Source organism: Lynx rufus, unplaced genomic scaffold (genome assembly GCF_022079265.1).
Source record: "Lynx rufus isolate CCGP_SWC_20201006 ecotype Redwood Valley unplaced genomic scaffold, mLynRuf1.p SCAF_8, whole genome shotgun sequence".
Taxonomy (NCBI): Eukaryota; Metazoa; Chordata; class Mammalia; order Carnivora; family Felidae; genus Lynx; species Lynx rufus.
In genome coordinates, this window is record NW_025814896.1 from 101,368,481 (window position 1) to 101,391,546 (window position 23,066).

Consider the following 23,066-nt stretch of genomic DNA (forward strand, 5'->3'; position numbering starts at 1 on the left):
AAGTTGATAAGCGATTTCGCGGGACTTTTTTGCATCCCGTGGGCAACAAATGGAAAGAATGGCTGTGGCGGAGGGATCTCTCGCTTACGCTCTGTGTACTTTAACCTAATGGGGGTCGTCCGGGAGTCGGAAGGGGGAGGGGAGAGGGAGGAGGCAGCCAAGGAATTGTTTTTTTCTCTCGCCCCGCCTGCGCCAGGCCGGCCAATGGCGGCGGGCTGTTTACCCACGAGCCTCGCCCAGCTCCTCGAACTAGGCCAATGAGCGGCGGCAGCGGCTCCGAGGGGGCGGCTCCGAGAGGCTGTGCGTGTCTTGTGAGAGCTCTTGAACCAAGTCAGAGCTAGAGCTGGGCGGCTGGAAACGGCGGCCGCCGCTGGTGACTCAGGGAGGCAGGAGGCGGGGTAAGAGCGCCGCGGCCTCGGCTGAGGGGAGAGGAGGAAGAAAGATGAAGGCGCGGAGCCCGCGGCCCTGCCGCCCCCGCGCCGCGGCGCACGCCGGGACAACGGACGCCCGGGGGTCCGCGGCCGGGAAAGCGCGGTGTCGGGGCGGGGCGGCGGGGCAAGTGCGGAACCGCGGGCTCGCCCCTCCCGCGGGGCCGCCCGGGGCGGGGACACGGCCGCCCGGGACGGGCCCTTGCTTCGGGCCTTTTCTTCCCCGGGGTGGGGGGGCGAACACTTTAAAATCCGCGTAAGCTGCAAATAATTCTCCCCTCACTCTGTCTGCGTTTAGGTTTAAGGTTTTGGAAAAGCGAAACTTGGGAGAATGAGGGTCACGCGGCGCTTGGGCCCGTGTTTGCGGTGGGGGAGGGATCCGGGGGGCGGGGGAGGACGCGGGTGTAGAGACCGGGTGTTGGGGTCTTGCCTGGTACCGGCCGCCGCCGTCTGGGGTCTCGTCTTTTCGAGCGCGGTTAGGCTCCCTCCCTCCGCCCTCGCTTCCCCCGCGTCCTCTCTTCCCGGCCCCCTCCCACCGACAGCCCCCGTTGCATTTTGTTTTTGTATTTTTGCAGGGAGGAGCCCTTCCTGCAGGCGTGGAAACCATGGTGCTCACGCTCGGAGAAAGTTGGCCAGTATTGGTGGGGAAGCGATTCCTCAGTCTGTCCGCCGCCGACGGCAGCGACGGCGGCCACGACAGCTGGGACGTGGAGCGCGTCGCCGAGTGGCCCTGGCTCTCTGGGACCATTCGAGCCGTCTCCCACACCGACGTTACCAAGAAGGATCTGAAGGTAAAACCAGCTCCTGGGCCTCAGCTGTCGGACGTTTTGTAGTTACCTTGGTAACGAGACAGCCAGCGGCCCCACTCCCCTTTTCAGAAAAGGGCGACCAGCAAGTTGGCATCTGATCTGAAGGTGCAGAAGACTAGACCTTGAAAGTCTTTGAAATTGGTCGTGTAGAGCCGAGGTGTGTTTGGCCTTCAGTTGCCCGTGTTTAATGACGGCCTTGGGGTTGCTCAGACATGCTTCGTTATTGCCCGCACCCGTGCCCTGCTAGGACCGTAGGAGTGTTTCTCCGAAGGGGGAGCATGGGTAATATTGGATTCGTCAGGTAGGTGATGTTAGGAATCATTAGGAATTGAGGGCTAGTGTTTTCGGGTGGATTTTTTGGTCTGCTCCTCTTAATTTCTTCACCCAACTTGCTCAACTTTTAGCCGTGTTGGAAATGAAGTGTGAGTGAAGAGGGAGGAGCTTAGTTCTGTTTGGCATATTAGGGTGGGTACTTGTCCGTGTATGGCGGGTCAGAGTGGAAGTGGGTTCCTGGTCCTCTGATGAGTTTGTAGGTAGGTGTGGGCTTTGACCGTATATGGAGGGCGGGGGTGGAGCCACCCCTTATATGGTGTGTTAGAGGAATGGCTTTGAAGCACACTTTGGTGTTCTCGGGGAGGGAGAGAAATGAGAACAAGTGTGGACAGTGACTTAATCAGAACGACGCTCAGAATCTTTTTCAGTTAGATCATTTCAAAAAGAGTTGAATTTTGATTATACTTCCTTGTAGAAGTATTGGTGGCAAAGGATTGTCTGGGAACAACCAGTAAAGAAGCCATTCCACCAACAAAGACTCCTTTGTGCAAAAATAACTGGAGAAAGGTCCCTAACAAAGACTCCAAAGTGGTGGCAACTTGAAGGAAGCTTGTTAGAAGAGGAGAGATTTCCACCCTGGGTAGTGGATGTGTTTCAGTATCTTCACTTGGTCATCACTGCTTTTTCTTGAGAACGATGTTCAAATTGGGAAGCAGGTTTTAGCATCAGCAGCTGAATACATGTTGATTTCGGACACACCATTCATTTGAACACTTTAAGGCGACCGTACCTGCGCAAGCCAGTTTTAGTCTGCAGAGGGTTGTTGGATGTGTGGTTCTGTATTTTTAAAGCTTCCAGGGTGCCTTGGCTTCAGGTTGAAATGGATGACTGTTGAGCACTTAGCCACGTGCCAGGCATCATGCTGAACACTTCATAGCCGTGATCTGATTAATCCTTACAGCAGCTCTGTGGGAGTAGGTACTAATATTGCCCCATTTTACAGACAAAAATATCAGGGCTGGGGAAGATTGTCACAGAGGTCCCATAGAAATTGGCATAGCCTGTGTTCTAACCCAGGAAGTTTTGATACCTGAGCCCACCCTCTTTACCATTATGTTCCCTGTGCCACCAAAGGACTCTTTCAGACACTGTGGAGTTTTTTTCTCCTCCTTTTCATTACTCCTAGCAAACTGGGTTTTGCTGTTTATAGAAAGAAAGTAGAGTGGCACAAGCATGGCCAGCCTATTTGCTTTAGGCTAATAACCTTTTTCCATAAAGTGGGCTTTGTGTACCAGATTTCAGTCATAGTTGTTGTGGTTTATTTCACTTGCCAAGTAAAATGTTCTCTAGTGCATTTGTTTTTATCTGATTTGAATGGAAACAAGATTTGATTTAAGTCCTTAGTTTTTTGGCAGATGATGACAGACTAGGTGTTCCCTTCCCCCACAGGACCCAATTATAGACCTGTTGGATTAAGAAGGCAATCCAGGAGGTCATTTTTATGTGTTCTTTTTAATCTCCCACCTTCCTGCCACCCCAAATCTTTGAGGTGGTGGTAATATCTTCATTTTCAGAATGAGAAAGTAGATTGGGGAAAGGAGTCTTGTCCAGATTTGCATAGTTAGCTACTAAATGATGGAGGGAGGATTTGAATCTAGGTTTGGCTGTGTCTTTTCCACTGCACTAAAGTGCCTCACCTGAGGATAAACAGGGATTTTCATTTCAAGAACAGTTTTAACTATATTTGATTTTTGCTTTACCTGCAGACTTCGTAATTCAGCTTTAATGTAAGGTACAAATTCTGTGATTTTTTTTTTTTATCTAGTCATAATTCATCATTATGTTCCTTAATTGAGTAGCAGATGGCTTAAGTTTAAGGGCATATTGTATTAGCAAACACAGAATTTCAGAACACTGGAACCAAATTGTGCTGGGGAAATACAGGCAGGAACTAGTAAGTAGCTATGACCATGCTTACACTTGGGCTTAAGGATCCTGGGTTTTGGTGGGGGGGGGGGGCGGTGGAATGGGACTGGGGGCTAAAATGTATATAAATGAATAAGATTCAAGTAGTATGCAACTGTTTTGGCATCGATAGAAATAGTTTGTCTAGACTGATTTGCTGTTAGTTGAGGATGATGATAAAGCCAAGGCTTGTTAACTTTGTTTCACCTAGAGAGAGACTTTATAACAAAGTCACTTGGGTACATTATGTCTAGTTGTTGATTATATAGAGTCAAAGTGAAGACATAACAAGGAGTAAATATTTAGTATGTGGCACCTAAGTGAATCCTCACAAATATCCTAGATGGTAAACCACATTTTTTAGTGTTAGAAATTGAGGCTTGAAGAAGTTAAATAACTTGACCAAGTTTGTCTCTAGATCTTAAACACTAGGCAGTTAATAGAGTGAGATTAAAGCACTTTATTTTGCTATCCTTAGCACTTAGCTCGCTTGGCATGTAATATTTGAATATATGGAAGGAATCAAAACTATTCTACACTGAAAAGCAGCTTTAGAAATGTACTAATGGAGCAGTGGCATTCTCTTTCTCTGGAATAACAACAAATCTTTATTAGGTGTGGTTATAAGAACCTCTTTTTATACTACTCTTTCTACAGGTGGCTTTGGGTTTGTTCATTATGCATGTTGGGAATGACCTCGTTCCCCAACTTGTCTGTCTAGGTCTTTTCCTTCCTTTGAACTTACCTTATCCTTGAGTCTTCTGCTCTTAGTCCTTCGGGATATCCTTAGCAGATGAGTAGTACTTGCCATCTCCATATACTATTTCCTGCTGTTAAACTTTTTTGGCAGTTGGGTGCTTTGACCAGTTTCCAGCCTTTTCATCCTTACATACAGTTGGAATTTGCATGTTGATAGATTCTGCTGCCAGTCAAACCATGTAAAATGAGAAAGTCCTAGCAGTGTAGTAAAATCTGTTTATCCCCCATAATTGAGCGCTAGACTGGGATTTTAAACGCTTATTTATTTATTTTTGAGAGAGAACACCAGCAGGGGAGGAGCAGAGAGAGAAGAAGACACTGAATCTGAAGCAGGCTCCAGGCTCTGAGCTGTCAGTGCAGAGCTGGACACAGGGCTCAAACTCATGAACTGTGAGGTCGTGACCTGAGCCGAAGTCAGACGCTTAACTGACTGAACCACGGAGGCGCCCCTAGACTCTGAGATTTTAGACAAGTATTATATTTAGGTGTAAGAAGACCTAATCAGAAGCGTAATGAAATAATTTTCTAATTTGTGGAGTAGTGAAATAAGTGGTATTCTGCATTGTAGTGCTGGGCATAGAATAGATATGTCAAAACTTGCCTATAAACCATGCCATTCTGTAAGTACCTACCGTTAACTTAGAAATATTTCACTTGGCCTTTCTGATGGTTTTCTTAATCATATACTCAGGTGAGATTAGCTTGATTAGATATAAAGAGATTTTCTGTTGGGGAAAAATTAACTTGAAATAATTAGTTTGAAATAATTAGTTTGAAATAGTCCAGTTTCTGGTCCAGATATTTAATAGACGAATAAGGCACACATTTACAAAATGTCGTAATTAAAAGAAGAGCAAATTTGTTAATGATTTGTAGTGAGTACTGATAGGCCTCTTTTTGGCTTTTGGAATCAGATAGCATAAATAACATCTCCTTTGTGGACCAAAAGAACATGGGGGAATAACAATATAAATAACTAGTTATATCGATAAGTTTTCAGAAGCTTGGTCAAGTCACTTTAGTTCCCCCCGAATTTGAATTTTTATTGGTATGTCTTTTTATATAAATTTTTGCTTACGAGGCTTTGGTGGTAGAAGGTCCCTTATGTAGAGAACCTCAAGCTTCAAGGCACAAATGAAAGGTATATGTGGTTATGAGAAGAAACTTTTGAAAAAATGTTGAAAAGAGCTCACAACTTACTGGTTTCATTATATTTTAAGTCACCTTTTAAACTAAAGTTAATATGAATTTTTGACCATGTAACCTAACACTCCAAAATCACAAAGTAAGTTATTTTTTAAGGAGCTAAATTTAATTTTTTAATTAGTCAAAAATTAGGAGGGGCCCTGTCTAAATTTTGGGTTAAGGTTGATTGTAAGCTTTATAGGTGGTGGTTGGATAAGAATTGTGATGTTGCTTAAGTTTTGGGAAGCCACTGAATATCTTAATCCTTTCCTTTTTTTTGTCTTTGTTTCTTAGTTTTTTGCTGGATAGATACTGGATAATCATATTTAAGATCTTTCCACCACTACTAAGTGAACTGATACCTTGATAAATTAAGATTTGAATTCCCATGGAGCTTTTAAGGCTACCTAGTCTCCGTGGCAGATGCTTTACATACATTGTCTTAAAAATCTATATTAAAGTTCAGTGATGGGTAGATGTTAGTACTTTCATTTTGAAGCTAGCAAAACCAGTTTCAAAGAGCTTAGATTTTAGTAAGGGTTCTTAACCTGCCAGGCAGGTTAATTGGTTTTCTTTGTAATACTATGTATCTTATTTTATGCAAGTAAAATCATTCTAAGAAAGCTTCAACATAGCCGGGATTCAAACCCAGATTTCTCTGGCGCTGTAGTTTATATATGCTCATTCCTCTTACACATTGATGGGAAAACTCTGCCATCTAAAGCTAGTTTGGGTTTGGAGTTGATGTGATGTGGGGCAGAAAGACTATCCAATTTAGGGGAGCTATCAGAGGACCTGGATTCTGGTGGCTGGGGAGGCAGGAAGATGAGCAGTCTCTGAACAGCTCTGTGAAGGACCATTTGATTGGGTATAGTGATGGATGGGGTGGGTAGAACCAAAGAGAGAGTACACACACAGGGCCTTGGCACATAGTAGGTGTTCACACATTTGGATGTATTCTGTGATAACTGCAAGATTAAAAGTCTGCCATGCCAAGAAGATATGCATCTTCTCAGGAGAAGTTGCCTGGGAAGTTAGGGATGCAGATTTTACTGTTGGGGGAGGAGGATAGGATGGATTTTAAATTTCATTGATTTTTAAAGATTGATATTCTAAGGCCATGAAACTGGAGAAGGTTTAGGATTGGGGCTATAGTGGTATACCAGTTGGGAATGTCCTGCCTGCTAAGTGGTTTAGAGTAAACAGAAGGTAAGAGCCCAATTCAGAGAGACATTTATTCATTCAACAAGTATTTGAGTACTGACTGGGGACTGGATACCAGTGAAATACAACAGTTAAGTAAAAACAGATGCAGACTTTGACATATTAGAATTTATGTCAATCAGTCAGCCACAAGTAAATAATTCAAAGTGTGGGTAAGTGTTAGGAAGGAAAAGTATAGGGCTTTGAGTGCAATGAACAAGGGAACTCTCTTCTGAGGGGTGGAGGAGGCTCTTTGAAGGTAAGGTAAGGCTTCTTGGAGGAAAGGATTTTTTTAATCGGGTTCTGACAGATGAATGGAAGTTAACTAAATTTTTTTTTTAATTAAAAGTTGAAAAGGGAGATATGATTATCTGTGAACTTATGAACAGAGTTGGCATGTTTATTAACTAGTTCTTTGAAACCAAAAACGAGAGGCTGCTTTAGTAGGAGAGGGGATTTTAAATCAAATTTAAAAAAGTGATTTTTACACCACATATTGAGGAAGTTTAACTCTGGGGTCAATTTATCAACTATTTGCTTCTATATTTAGCAAAGTAGTCTTTGACTCCAAACTCCCAGTTTATTCAACTGAAAGGGATATTGAGGATATGCTCTCTACTAGGCCTAGTGTTAAATCCTGTGAATACCAAAGGGATTGAAAAGCAAGTTGTGGATTATGGTGAATGGGTGGGGGAGCTCATCTTAGGCCCACAAGCAGCGTCAATTTAGAATTACAATGACCTGCAGTAAGTACTTTTTTTAGGGTTTCAAATTTCTTTCGTTTGGTTCTTAAAGTTCTGATGTCTAACATGTGTAAAAACTTTCCACATGGGGGGTTTTTGTTGTATGTATGGGCTTCCTAGAAGTTACTTTGGGGGGCAGAGATTGGCCTCCAAAACCCTTGGCTGCTGCTTCCCAAAGTGATTTGGGAGCTAGAGCTTGATGGTTAGATTAACATGTCGGACTGGTTTATGTGGACTGCGAAGGGAAGTAAGAGTGGGAAAGAAGGACAGCAAACACTCAGATATTCAGATTAAAGATTCAAGTAGAATGATGGCATAATTCAAAGTTGGCATTTTTCGTGTTTATTTTTGTTAATCAAATCTGATTTTTTTTTTTTTACTTCTGTTTGTCTAGGTGTGCGTAGAGTTTGACGGGGAATCTTGGAGGAAGAGAAGATGGATAGAAGTCTACAGCCTTCTAAGGAGAGCATTTTTAGTAGAACATAACTTGGTTTTGGCTGAACGAAAGTCTCCTGAAATTTCTGAACGAGTTGTTCAGTGGCCTGCAATAGTGAGTAGAACTTGGGCTTATGAGAAGAGGGTATTGGTTATGTGTGAAACAAGGGAAATGGATATGTAGTGCCTATATTTGGCGTCTGGAGAATAATAGTACAGAAACATGACAGTGTAGGGGAGTTAGAAGAGCATCTGGGATCTCCTGTCAGCCCCACTGCGAGGAATTCTGGAAGTCTAGGCCCTTGACTTTCTCAGCTCCATTTCTTCACTTGAAAAATGGGGATGGTCATATGGGTAATGTCTAGGTCAGAAGTCAGAAATCAGCAGTTGTATATGGACATACGGATCTGTTTGGCTTGACCCTCATAGTGTTTTAAGAAAATTTGAATTAGTTGTCTGCTTATGAAATGGGGAAAGTATACCTTAAAATCTGGCTGTTGCCTGGCTCCTGTAGAGAGTTGCCAGTCTTGGCCTCATGATCCCTAAGGTTCTCTCTGAGTCATAATATTCTTTGGCTCTGAAGGTACTGGTAGTCAGTACCATTTCCATATCATAAGTCTGGTGTAGTTGGAATACGAGAGTGATCACAGGGTCTGGAGAAGACAGTTCAGGTTTTGTGAGACATAGGGCTTAATGGTGGAAGGGTCAGATTTAGACAGTTGGAAAGGCCAGGAAGGTGACTGAAAGGCTGACCAGATTGTGAAGAGCCAAGTCTGCTGTGTTAGCAAAGTTAAGATTTTGTCTGCAGGTGAGAACAGCTAGCTACTGGAGGTTTTTGAGTAATGTAGGGTTTTGGTTAAAGTTATATTTTGTCTTTGTATTTTTCCACCCCAGCTATTAAGAATTGGCTAAAAACATGGTTCTTTATCCTCAGAAAAATGTATACACACAATTTTTTGCATAAATTTTAGAGAAGCTGTATATTTTTGGACCCAGACTTCTATGTTAATGAGTCCCAAATGTGTATCTGGTTTAAATGATTGACTTTTGGATAAAAATTATGTGATATTATGGTTGCATAAATAGTCGTTATTGGGATACTGGCAGTAAATAAAAAAAACTTAATGGTTTTATCTCTTTCTGTATGTGTGGAAAATTGCTAGTCCCCATTTTCAGAGTTTTGCTGATAGCAGTTGTGATGCCAAAACATTTTCTTTTGTTTTGCTATAGGTGTACAAGTCTCTGTTGGACAAAGCTGGTTTGGGATCCATAACCTCTATTCGCTTTCTGGGAGATCAACAAAGAGTATTTCTTTCTAAAGACCTCCTGAAGCCTATACAGGTAAAACATAAAAACAATATTAAACTCTCAAGATAGAAATACAGAGTCTTTTAAGATGAGAACTAAAATATTGATGTTGATTGCTCTAATTCGAACACCTATCTAACAGAAAAGGACCCATCCCAGCAGTTAGTTGTTAGACATCATCCCTCAGTGTTAGCCATTCAGTTGGTGCTATCCATTTGGTCTTGGAAGGACAGAGAAACTATGGTTGGAGTGTGTGTGTGTGTGCGCGCGCGCGTGTGCGCACATGCGCGCATATGTATGGAAACACCTAGGTGATACAAAAATAATTTTAAAAAGATTGGCTCTCATTCATATATATATATATATATATATATATATATATATACATACATACATGAGTATATATCCATATATGGCAGTTGTTATTTTATGTATCCTGTATTATTTGGGAAGTTGCCTACTTGCTAAAATATATTTGTAACATTCAGATCAGTACTTCGGCACTTTCATGGTCATCAGACATTGGCAGGGTGGCAAAAAATTTGAGTTGCCTGACAAATGTTCCCAACTGAGGTTGAATAAAGTGATGTTCTGCCTTCTTGTTTCATCTCTTATACTGTAAACAAGTATCCTTTCTGAGGTCTAATTAGTGCTGAATTTTTATGCTTTTCTTTTTTTTTTTTTTTTTTTTTTTTGGTGGTTTTACTACACCAACTATAGTGCTGAAGTACTGTCTAGTCTTCCTAAGTGCAAGAAGGCTGTGATGTGTCTTAGGGAAGAAATACATTTGTTAGAGAAGTTTTATTCAGCCATGAGTTATAATGCTGTTGGCTGTGATTTCTAAGTTAATAATGCAGTAACATATTAAATAATGTGTTTTCTAGCACGCACATGTGAGCACACATACACGCATACACACATAAAACAAGGTTATATATATAGGTCGGTTGATGAAATTGTGACCCAGAGGCTCAAAGGAACCTAACCTTATCTTTCCACTAGGAGCAGTGGTTCACTATTCACTATTCCAGTGTTTGTGTGGACTTAATAAACATAATTACAATGAATAATGAGAATTGAGAGCGCATGCATGTGTGTTCTTTCCAACTAGCTTGCAAAACCCCCACCCTTTTCTTCACAACATTTAGGCTCTTGGGTCTTGCTTATATGTGATTATTTTCCTCATGAAAATGTTTGCAGAGAGGGGGAAAGAACATACAGATTATTTCCAGATTACTACCTTGGGAATAGAGTTGGTCATGTCATATCATTTGTCTTTTAGAGGTCATTTATGAAACTTAATCCCCTTTATCCACATCCATTTGGTGACCTGACTTGTTTCTGTGAACTGTTGTTAAAAGACAGTTTAGGGTCAATGGTCATTGCCATTGATGTGCGTGTGTTGGAAAACCCAAAGCACGGGCTTTCTCACTAAAGTCTCATTTCTGTATCCTGAAGGTGAGTGAAAACAAGGTCCACATTCTGAACCTTATTTTACAATGATTAAACAACAAAAAAAGGTGCTTTTGCTTAAGTTAATTTCAGATGCAGGTTACCTTCGTGATGTTCAGATAGCCATGTTGATGTTTTATCTGCCTTAAAAGGAAGAATGCCTTGCTCTTAAGGACCAAGGAACATACAGGAGGGGCTTTGGGTATCTTGCTTTACTTAGTGATAGAGTAGTTTTTACTTCTCAGCATTGTTTTCTGGACAGTTGTGTTTTGCATCTTTTGTATATCCAAGCTTTTTAGTCAAAGCAGAACTCATAATTTTGTTTCTTAAGATGGAAAAAGCAAAATCTAGATCAGTAAGTTTTTATTCTCAGGAAGGTGCACCATGGCTATCATTGTGAATATTACTAGTAATATTAATTGAGGTAGATTATGATGTGTGCTCTTGACTTTTACTGGTGATAATAGTGGCCCAAGCTTAGTGCTTCAGGGCATTCTCTTGTAGATGTGGGTAGTTACATCCAGTTGCTACTGTATGAAACTGTGTTGGGAGATGTGATTACTGCAGTAGAATGCTTGCCCTATATAATACACAGAGAACCTGAAAATCATTTGGCATATATAGAAGTTGGAATTGAAACTTAAGGTCTGTTTTTTGGATTGAATTTGACTTATTTGTGGGTAAGAAGACAAAATACCCAGGTTAGTCATCTGGCACTAAAACTTTCCTGGGCAGAGTAGAATTATTCTACCTTGTTTAAGAGCCATTTGTGACTGTCCCTAGTAATGTGCATTTTATCTCTTAATAAGAATTGGAGCACACATTTACATTTTTTTTTTTTTTGAAACTGCAGCAGCATGAGGGGAAAAAAAAAAAAACAACCGTAAATGGTTCATTCTGATAATTAATGTTGAGCTCTTCTGAAGACCCTAGGTTAAGTCTAATGTTATTTGGCTTAAGAAATGCATTTTTCCAGCATGGCCTCTCTAAAAGACTAGTTAGTTTTCCCAGTGGGAGGAATGGATGAACTAATTTTGGCCACTGTGTATCCATTTCAGTGTCAGAAAAGTGTGAAGCCCTGATATTAGAAGAGCTTCTGTGCTGTATAGTTTGTGTTCAGCAGGTTATTTGTATTGACATTTTCTGTATACATTTATCATAACTTAGTGTGCACACAAAGCCAGAAGACTGTGGAATAGTGCCCAAAATGGAGCTGCTGCCAAGAATTGAGTGTTTCAAAACTGGCTTGCTGAAAACTTAATGCTATTCATTCAGATTTTGTCTCTCCCATACCTCCCTTTACCATTTGTAAACAAAAATGCATTTGGAATTTTAGTTGGGTTAAATCAATCTGTGTGGTGATTTGTTAAAAACAATTTCAGCAAATTGACTCTACATATCCGTGTGTTTCTATGTGTGTGTCTTTTGCCCCTGGGAAATCCTTGGATTGACCATCTAGTTTATTATATTTTCCGTAGTCAAAGTTGTGTCATACTTAAAATTATGCTTTGAGCCACTCCTTAGTATTTGTCATGCTCTTAGCTTGGGGTGACTTCACTTTAGTCTCCCTATACCTGTGATCATTTGATGGATTCCTACTATTTGACCTTTTCAGTTCATTGGAGTTGCAGTGGTTTGGTGCCATCAAATGGCTACTGACAGTACTTAAACATTAAGCTGATTGAAATATCCACTGGAATTTAACGCTTCTTATTTGTTACCTTAAAATCTTCCATTTTTCAGGATGTAAACAATCTTCGACTTTCCCTTATGGATAATCAGAATGTCAGTAAAGAATTTCAAGCTTTGATTGTGAAACATTTGGATGAAAGCCATCTTTTACAAGGTATATAGATTATCTGTTGATGACAGTTCATGAGTTGACAGTTTGTAAGAAGCTACATTTTAGTCCTCATTCATTGAAATTTCTAATTTTTTAGTAATTGCTTTCTTCATCAACTAGATGATTGAAGGACTTTATATATCCAAAAGCCTCTGAAATTTGGAAAGCTCAGGGCTTATGTGAAAACTAGTAAAGTAGGTATTAAAAAAGCTCAGGTGTATTTTGACATGGAATTTGATATGTTTGAAATTTCAGTCTTACAAAATTGATGAAACATGAATGTGGTAATCCTGATCTTCCCATATACTGTTACTGAGTTTCCTGGTCAATTTTATAGTTTTTTAAGTTCTGTTTAGGCAGTTCTGTTGGGGTTCCTGAATTTGGATCCCCTAAAACTCTGCACAGGAAAGTAAGTTTGGGTTCAGTGAGTTACCTGGATTCTGCTTGGTCTCATACAAATGGTAGAATAAATATATTGCCACTTTTAGGTAAATTAATAGGAAAATGGAATAAAAAGTTTAAAATAAAATTAAAAATTTCTCCTAGCTTTTCTGAAATGTCTGTCTTCTCGTGTTTATAGCAGTATCTTTTACTGTTTATTTTTGTCTACTGCTTTTTTTAAAGACTTGAGAAAAGATTATCTTGGATGTTGGTGTGTTGGGAGATAATGCAGATTGCTCTAAGGATTTTTTTTTTTTCAGGTGACAAAAACTTAGTTGGTTCAGAAGTAAAAATTTATAGCTTGGACCCATCGACTCAGTGGTTTTCTGCAACAATTGTAAACGGAAACCCAGCATCAAAAACTCTGCAAGTCAACTGTGAGGAGGTAAAAGAGGATGCTAATTGCATGTAAGATAACCTGACAGAGAAAGATAATTCTAAAAAAGAATTATAATATCTTATAGGAGCTAAATTGTTTTATTATCTTTGTATTAAAATATTAGAGTAGAAAGAGAAATATCATGATTGTTTTTAAAAGAAATTATTTGTAAGAAGCTCTTCTTGTGTGTTAACAGAACTAATTTCTGGTATGTTTCTGAGCGTTTTTAAGTTCCAGTATCTTTGTTTTATTTATTTTTAAGATTCCAGCACTGAAAATTGTTGATCCATCACTGATTCATGTTGAAGTTGTGCATGATAACTTTGGGACATGTGGTAAGATACTGTTTGATTAAAGCCTTTATTCTCCTTCTGACCTTTCCTCTTTCTCCTTTCCATGTTAAGAGAAACAGGGAAGCCAACTTACTTATTTTTAAATATTTTAGGTAATTCCACAAAAATTGGAGCCGTAAAACGCAAGTCTTCTGAGAATAATGGAAGCCTAGTTTCCAAACAAGCAAAATCTTGCTCTGAGGTAACCTTATGTTTGTCACTTGTGTCAAAGTTTCCTGAACTCTAATGGTGCGTGGCCAGTTTGTTTGGTGGTTATAAAGCTTTCTTCTGTGCTGTTCTGCACTGTGTTGTCTGCTCTTCTTTGCTGGTTCCAGATCTTGGCCATAATTTCTACACTCAAGCAGATGGAGATAATATAAGTTTCTGGTTAACTATTTTTTGTGTAAAACGTGTATTATTTTTTGATATTTGCTGAAAATGCTCAATAGATTTGACAGTTTTCATCCATAAGGAGTGTTTTTGAGGGTAAGCTGAGTTGTGTGTATCAAATTGGAAGAAGGCCTGGCACGAGAGAAGGGGAGGAACCTTAGAATTCTGAGTAGGTGTTGAAATAGGACTCCTCCCTCCTCGGTAATAGGTTTGATTGGTAATTTATGATTGGTTAAACAGACATGCTAGATTTTTAAAGGAAGTGTTGGTTTGCCATAACAAATTTCTGCCCAGAAAAGTATAGGCTTGTATGAATGCCACTGTGAGTTCAAGTACTGGATTTAATTCTATTCTGAAATAGTAAGGAGTTAGATCAAGAAACTTAAGACTGTTTGTCTTTGAGGTGAGTTGAATCCTTAGGACCTATTACAATACACATAACTTTTTTACAGCTTAGGTAAAAGCTTACACAGCTGTGTATCCAAATGCACTCATGTTACAGGGACAAAAACACCTTTGTGATGCTCTGCTCCAGGCTGGAGCTTAGATTTTGAAAATGGACCAAGTTGGTATTAAGATTGTTGGCAGCACTTTAGAGGGAACTTTGGGGTCTGCAGGAGTAAGGCAAGAAGAAATGGCATGGTAGTGGGCCAGAGTCAGTTAATGCATCCAGGGTTCTGTATCGGGGCCCAGTGGACTACAACAACATCAAGTAGAACCAAAGCAAGTGCTGTGCTACACAAAAAAATTTAAGAATCTGAGTGGCTAGGATGATTGCCTTTCCTGAGTCTTAAGCCTGTGAGCAGGCAATAGGAACTTTGACACTTGACCAAAAACTTTGTAAACCAAGGTATATAATATTGTCTTCTTTCCAAGTGTGTAGGCCTGACTTTAGGTTGTTCAGGAAACAATGAAGAGGTAATTATTGGAAATTAGTATTACTACTTTCATTTTTGCTTTTAAGTTTACAAGGGGGAAATAATGTAGTAGGGAGTGATTATTATATCTTAGAGTTAAGCTCACAGAGGATATTGTCGAGTAATCCACAGTATTAGCAGCTGAGAGAGAAACAGAGTAGAACCTGTGAGGTTATTAGCAGTCTTGGGTCCCAGGGGTAATAAAGGCCAGTTTGGAGAAGTTGATTGGGTGTAGCCTGACATGGAGAATACATCAGTATAAATAGTTGGTGAGATGAAAAGGAGAACCACATGATGTTGTGTTGAGGAGAGGCCAGAGAATAGGAAATGGCATCCTGACAGATCATTGAAGAATCAGCCTGGGGTGCAGGCAGAGGACTGGGGTCAGTAGGGAACTCCTGTGGAAGAAGGTGCCAGTTCTGAACAATGTCAGGTTTATCAGAGATGGGACAGATAGGTGAGCAAGTAGATGTATAGCCTTCAAGGAGACACCTGTAAAATGTGGTAACATATATGTCTATAAGTGATCCTGTCTGCCTGACTCCTACTGTTCAAGGGCAGGAAGCATGTCTTTTTGATCTCTGTTAGCATTTTGTCCAGCTCAGTAGGTTTGTGTGCTGCTGAACTGATTGTTGGGCACGGTACAGGCTATTTTTGAAAAAAGCCTGAACGTTGGCTAGGAGATAAGTTCCCATAACCTATTTGAGCTTAATTTCTGCATCTAAATTGAAAAACTAAATCTGATGTTTTAAAAATGTCTGTTTCAGCTCTTAAACTTTGTACTAGTCAAATTCTCATTTTAAAGGAAATTGGGATGATAGATTTGGCTGGAGATGGGTATTGGCTTTTTATTATTTTTATTGTAACACTTTTTCTCCCCCTCATACTGCATTTATTTGTCAAATGAAGATTCTCACATTAAAAAAAAAGTTATTTAAAAATATTTAGTTAGCCCAGAAAAATGCTAAAGAAATGTCACTTATTCACATTTTGGAATACCTGTCTTTCTGCTGTTTTTTGTTTTTCATTTTTTCCTGTATAATCATGGAGGCCTTTAAACAAAACAAAACAAACTAAAAACCATAGCGTTTTGTAGCCTCCTTGATTCCTTTCCAGTGTGTTGTGAATATTTTTCCGTATCTGTAAATATTCTTTTTTGTTCTGGGTGGTTCTTGTAATCAGGCAAATTTTGGAAACAGTGGCTGGGGCTAGATTTTAAGAGCGCTAGAGAGGTATAGGAAGAAGTGAGGAAAGAAAGAGTTCACTTAAATGTGGGAGTGAAAGGTGAGTATAGTAACATACTTGGCACACATCTCACCGTGTTTGCACTTTCCAGATGTGTTGGACTGGCACAGAGTTTACTTTTAGGGTGGTCTTTGGAAAACAGGAGTTTGGGATTAGGTAGACGAGACTCTGGATTGCGTTGGTGAATACTTTTGGATAGAATAAACCTGTTTGCCAGTAACAGCTGGCTCCTTGAAGGTCTTCTCTGCCTAGCAGACTATTCCTCAGAGTTAGGACATTGCTTGGTTAATTGAGAGAGTCTGCTGAGTAGTGTGAGCCAGCAGTGTCCTTTTTAGAATACCATCATACACTCAATTATATTATCTCCGTCTGCTGGCAGGGAGGAACTATTGCCATGACTGGTATAGAAGACCTTCAGGGAAAACTCTTCAGGTAAGAAGAAACCTTGACCCTTGTCAAGTCAGAGGCCAGTGCAGTGATGTGCACGTGAAGATGGGTTTTGAAATTGGAGCCCTATCCCTGTTGAGCATATTTCAGTTTCTAAAAGGAAAAGCTTCCTAAGTTATGTATTTGTAATACATGGTGACTGCACTGAGAAAATTTTCATCCTTCTGCTTTCAGTCAGCTAATCTGTGTGCCAGGCATCATGGTGAAGGACAGCCCTGTAAAATAGGCTTCATTATTCTCATTTACAGTTGAGGAAACTGAACTCGAAGAGCTTAAATAATGTGCTAGGAAGTGTCAGAGACCAGATTCAGACCAAGGTCTGCCACCAAAGCCCAGTACCCTTAGGCACTGTGCTGGTGTTGCCATTCCTCTCCAGATCTTTTCCTTGGTATGGTGAGTCACCACTGTAAAACAGCAGATTCCTGCTTCATTCCCTCTGTCCTTCCCTCCGTCTTTCCAACAGATATTTACTGAATACTAAATATGTGGCTAGACATTGGTGAGTATTACTGTCAGTCATAGGACTGACCTAGCTGTTTTGAAATATTAAGTCCTAACGGCATCATTCATTCATGCATTCCACCAGTCTTATTTGAGCATCTGCTGTGTGCCTTGTTTTATAAGGTTTAACAGTGGACACAAGATCAGGGTCTGCCTGTAGGTGTGTATGATTCCTTGTGAAAAGACTGACAATAAAAAAGTATCTTAAATGAACTTTGACAGTGCAGTGTCCTAAAGCAATGGCGGGTACAAACAAACATAGAAATATGATGAAGCACAGCGGGATGCTTTTTGGGGCACTGCTTTGGAAAGAGTAATCAGAGGTTCTGAGGAGGTGACAATAGAACAGATTTGAGAGTGAAGTGATGGAACCAGTCAGCCACATGAAAACTATGCAGAGGGAATGAATGGCAAGTAAGAAGGTGCAGGCAAGAAAGAGTTTAGAGCGGAAAGGAAGCCAATGTATTTGGAACACTGTGAACAAGTAGAATGAGAGGATTGGGAAGGTTGGTAGAGACCAGACCACACAGAACTCTTCTAGGCAGTGGAGTGCCATGATCTGATTGATTTATATGTTACAGATTGGTCTGTGGTAGAATACATTTTGGGTAGGAGGCAGACCATTTGGACAAACATGGAGGGAAGTCAGGCCAGTGAGAAGACCCATTGTAATCCCATGTGGGGGGAAAATGGTGGTAGTGGTGGAATGTAAAGAAATTGGTTAGATTCTGTAAATATTTTGGAAATAGAGGCAGGATTTACTGGTCCATTGATTGGATTTAGGAAATGAGATGGAGGGTTTTTGTTTTTGTTTTACTTAAGCAGCTCAGTGGCTGTTGTACAGAATAAAAATTTATGCAATCTAAATTTCTTCAGTGTGTTACTCTAGGTTTGCAATCAAAATTTCTCTCAAGAAAGTAGTTTAAAAAAAGGTATGTATTAGCATATCAACTCTAAACATAATTCAGAACAAGGAAGGCGGTATGAGGGAAGATCCTTGGTAAAAGTGAGCCTCAAGTAAGCATTTTGAAATGACTTGGCAATTAAACTTTGGGAGGGTAATCGTTATATAGGTGATTACTAGAGAATTATGAAACTGAGTCAAAAAGGACTTTCAGGACTTCTCTAACTTCCTCAGCTTAATGAGTAGGAAACTGAGGCTCAGAGAGCCGTAGTTGACCATCCCAAGAATATTCTTAGAATAGCCAAAGCCTCCCCACCTCCAAAGAAATTTTTCTGGGGAACACTAAGTTAATACTTAACCAAAATTGAGTTGACTGAAGTAGTATAATATACGAGCAGATAATTTTATATTTTCATATAGTTTGAAACTGTGCCAAAACTTTGACAGTGATTCAGTAGATTTTTATTTTTCAGATATTTCTGTTTAGCATATATTAGACAGTTTTTTCGAGGCTGCCAGAGTTAAATGTCTGAAAAAGATTCATGAGTAGACTGAATGTAAATCAATATATTCAGAATTGTGAAGTTTTAAAAACTAAGGGAGGTAGTACCTCAAATTTTAGAAGCTAATCTCTAGAAGATGAAGAAACTTTGAAGATTCCTGCGGTTTAGATTTGGTGGTAAGATAAATGTAGAGGTCATTGTGGAATGAAGGAGCTGTGCTGGGGAAGGGCACAGGACTTAAAGTTTAAAGCCCATGCAAAGAGGCTGGTGAGTAAGCGGAATAATTTCCCCTGGTTTTGCTGAAGACTGGTCACGGGGAGTTGAGTTTAATCCCTTCCTTTTTCCCTGGTGGGAAGTTGACGTGTGTGGATAGTAGAAACTGGAAAGAAGAGGGTCCATTATTATATTTTTGTGAAGATAAAACTTCTTGAAAAGAGAAGGTGTCCCAACTTTGTCCCACAGGCTTGTCACGACTTGATATTTTTTGCAGCTTACGGTTGCCTTTGTGACTTGAAGAGCCACATAAGAGCAAGAACCATGTTCTCAACCTTTATTGCGTTGTAGAGGCTTACCCTGGTACCCAGTAGGCACCACTGCCTACAGGAGTCCTAGTGGTCTGGTCCCCTGCCAGCCTGTGCAGTAAGTGCGTGGTAGGCACTTGAGTCATGCGAAACTGAATGCATGTGAAGCTGCCACCGTTTAAAGACTGTCACTTGAAAGCTCACTTTTGTGCATCGCACTTTTAAAGTAATTGCCACATGGCTGCATTTTCCTGACATAATGATTCAGAGGTCTGTAAAAGATCAGCCGGTGATCTTTTATAGGAAGACTCTAGCTTTATGAAAAGCTGGGATGATTTAACAGCCTTCAGATACAAGTCCTTAATTTTGTGACTTTTCAGTTGTTTTACTGTTTTGTGCTTTTTGTTTGGAAATGGTGTTGTGCTTGTTTAGTACTAAACCAGGCACATAAATGTGAATCTTGCTAGGACTTCACAATTCTCCAACTAGGTACTTTCCTTTTAATGTCTGTTGGTTTGCTATCTTTTAGGCCTCTCCTAGTATGTGTCCTGTACAGTCTGTGCCCACAACGGTTTTTAAGGAGATCCTGCTTGGCTGTACGGCAGCAACCCCACCTAGTAAGGACCCGAGGCAACAGAGCACTCCTCAGGCTGCCAACTCGCCACCCAATCTTGGAGCAAAAATTCCTCAAGGGTAAGTAGGGATATTTGTTAAAGATGTTTAGTCATAGTAGGAGAAAAATGATTTCAGCCGTAGTTCGCTGTGTCTGAGCTTAACCATTGCTCTGGTGGCAAGACTTAACCTGCATTCTGTGGTTCATAGGGTGTTAGTACAGCTACATTTGGCGTCATGACCTGCCGTTCCTCACATCTCAGGTTATCCACAGAGGTTTTTCATTAGAGTTTTCAAATCGGTCAGGTGCCTTTTTGGAGGTGAAAAGGGAAATAGGCATGTAGAACAATGTGGAAAATGTTTTTTAAAAAAGTGAAGATGTGAGGAAAGGGCAAAAGGAAAGTGAGAATGGTCAATTGAAATACTGTAGACAGTTGCAGAATAAACGTCTGCTGTGACGAAAAGGGAGCGGAGTGGTTGTATGTGGAAGACTGAGGTCAGTGGGAGTGTGCAGAACACGGAGACATGGTGATAGAGAGTAGTTCTTACCAGTCCAGACCTCAAGTATAGGCGGCGGCAGGTAAAATATTAAGTCATAGAAATGAGGATGCGCTAGCTGTAGGAGGAATAGGTAACTAGTTTATAGGTGAAAAAAATGAATAAGAAATGTAAAGTGTAATCAGAGAGTTGAAGTGGCTACAAGGTTACGGAGAAAAGAGTTTTAAAGGAAGACTCTTAGAAGGGGTGGCGGCCTGTGCAGGCAGCTGATAAAGACCTAAGATACAGGTCAGAGAGACAACTATGTAGAAAGGTGGGTTTGGAAGACTGTTGCAATAAGGTGGAAGACTGGTTGAGCACATTGCTTCCTTGGGAGGAAAGTGGGCTGCCTGGGATGAGCTTGGAAGGTGGCCACAGAGCAGTCAGATGGAAGGAGGAACAGTCTTTGGGTAGAAAAAGGGAACAGTTAGAAGTTCGGTGCTACCCAAGCCAAATGTCTCATGTGAGTACTTAAATGAAGAAGTTCTTGGGGCACCTGGCTGGCTCAGTCAGTAGTGCCTGTGGCTCTTGATCTCAGGATCGTGAGTTCAATCCCCACGTTGGGCGTAAAGCTTACTTAAAAGAAAATCTTCTCAAGGAGGAAATCCTGTGTTAGAGACAGAGAAAAAAAAGTATAATAGGAAAAAAAGCACTTTATGTTTTGCTGGGGAAAAAACTTTAAGATGAATTTCAGAGAAACAAAAGTTCTTTAAGGATGCTTCCTATTAAGGTAGGGGATAGGAGAAATACCCCATCATTTTGTGAGCAAGCACGTAATTAGTTGGCTTTTCAGTTGCTTTGGATCTTGATCACTAACCAAACAGGAATGGAATTATCCAGTGTCAGAGCCAGTGACATGTTGTTTGTAGCTGGACTGGGTTTTGTGCTGCTGGTGGTTTTGGTTCCATGAGCTACTGTGTGCTTTAAGGGAAAGCTAAGTTTCGTTATACTGTGATAAATAGAACTAACCTGAAGTAGTTGGAGATTTATGAGCACGTACAGATAGGATTTAGGATTGTATTTTTCTAAGTGTTTAGGATATTTTTGCAGAGCCATTGACTGATTACCTTTAACTCCAGCTCACAGAAACCTATCCTTCATTCTCTAAAATAAGCAGTTTCTTTTCTCTCTCAATAGTGGTTGCCTTAAGGTACCAAACAATTGTTTTTGGGCGGTAGAGGAGCGATAAAAGAGACCTAGATGCTAGTTTTTTGTATTCTCTTTTTCAGATGTCATAAACAGATTTTACCAGAAGAACTTTCTTCCTGTCTAAATACAAAGCCTGAAATACTGAGAACAAAACCAGATGTTGTCTGCAAAGTAGGATTGCTGTCTTCAAAGTTCTCTCAGATTGGAACTGGAGACTTAAAACCCCTTAGTGAGCCAAAAGGTAGCTGTACCCAGCTGAAGACTAGCACTGATCAGGAAAACCAGTCGGAATCTGTTTCTCAGTCATCGACTGGCCTTCCTAAGGAGTGCTCACCTACAAAGCCTTCTTCTACGGCAGAATTGGAAATTGCCAGTACTCCTGAACTGCAGAAGCACCTAGAATATACGCCTTCCACATCTGATGTCCTTTCAGATAAGCCAGAGGAGAAAGCAGGTGTCAATAGTAATAGCTTTAATAGTTGTGTGGAAAAAAAGATAGAATCTTCAACTTTAGGATGCCGGTCACAGAATTTGAAGGAATCTTCAGTAAAAATAGATAATGAAAGCTGTTGCACAAGAAACAACAGTAAAATCCAGAATGGTGAGTGTTTCTACATGTCTTTATTGGTAGAAGCTGAGAGATGGTAGTGGGTACATATATGTCTCCTTACTTTATGAGAAGATAATATGAAAGTGACTATAGCAAAAGTTCACATAATTGGGAAAGTTAAAGGAGAAAAGTAGCATCCCAAAATCTTCTTAGAAATGATTACTATTAATATTTTAGTGTACCTGGTTCCATGTGTATTAGAAGTACAGATAAACTATAACACAAATGGGTTTATACCAACAATTTTATCCTGTGAATTAGTGTAAGTGTCTATCAACCTTTCAGAGGCTGTAAGGGTTCCATTATATATGCATTTATTAGATGACTTAACTGGTTCCTACTAGATGGGTAATTAGGCGGTTCCCAATTTCTGGTTGTAAGAAAATAATTTTGAAACATTTTTTGGTAGCATCCACATGGAGTGTTAGAGATGATCGGCACTTTATGCTCATGCAGGTAATTCAGATCTGCAATGTATTTTTAAAGACAGAATTTATACCAGCACCTCTAGAAAAGGGACTTTTGGTTAAAGATTTTAAGGACAGGGCTATAACACTGGGCAGTCTCCTTGCCTAAGGGGAAATCCTGCTGCACCTACAATTTAAAACTATGTGCTAGCATACCTTATTTTTTATTATTTTTTTTTTTGTACTTTGCTTTATTGCACTTTGCAGATACTGCAGTTTTAACTTATTGAAGGTTTGTGGCAACCCTGTGTCAAGAAATCTGTTGGCACCATTTTCCCAACAATATTTGCTCACTTCTAGTCTATATGTCACGTTTTGGTAATTCTTGTGGTATTTCCGACGTTTTCATTATTACCATATTTGTTATTATTGTGATGAGTAATCTTTATGTTACTGTTGTAATTGTTTGGGGGCACCTCAAACTGCACCCATATGAGATGGCGAACTTAGTTGACAGCATGTTGCGTTTGTTCTGACTGCTCCACCAGCCAACCATTTCCTCATCTCTCTTCCTCTCTTCAGGCCTGCATATTCTTTGAGACACAAAATTAGTGAAATGAGGCCCAATAATAACCCTACAGTGGCCTCTTCAGCGTTAAAGGGAAAGGAAGAGTCACACGTCTCTCATTTAAATCAAAAGCTAGAAATGGTTAGGCTTAGTGAGGAAGGCATGCTCAAAGCCAAGATAAAGCTAGGCCTGTTGTGCCA

At 40.3% G+C, this 23,066-nt stretch overlaps 1 protein-coding gene across 2 annotated transcripts in view; it reads left to right on the top strand.

The window, feature by feature from the left end:
• The first annotated feature begins 316 nt into the window (after nt 1-316).
• The window catches only part of KDM3A (lysine demethylase 3A), a 53,366-nt gene continuing 30,616 nt past the window's right edge, over nt 317-23,066 (top strand). For both annotated transcript variants that reach the window (XM_047067910.1, XM_047067911.1), the window contains exons 1-10: nt 317-398; nt 1,004-1,219; nt 7,760-7,915; nt 9,031-9,141; nt 12,304-12,406; nt 13,105-13,229; nt 13,486-13,558; nt 13,669-13,757; nt 19,513-19,676; nt 21,362-21,882. In XM_047067910.1, the coding sequence (XP_046923866.1) occupies nt 1,034-1,219; nt 7,760-7,915; nt 9,031-9,141; nt 12,304-12,406; nt 13,105-13,229; nt 13,486-13,558; nt 13,669-13,757; nt 19,513-19,676; nt 21,362-21,882 (1,528 nt within the window). In that variant the 5' untranslated portion in view covers nt 317-398; nt 1,004-1,033. The remainder of the gene's footprint in view (nt 399-1,003; nt 1,220-7,759; nt 7,916-9,030; nt 9,142-12,303; nt 12,407-13,104; nt 13,230-13,485; nt 13,559-13,668; nt 13,758-19,512; nt 19,677-21,361; nt 21,883-23,066) is intronic.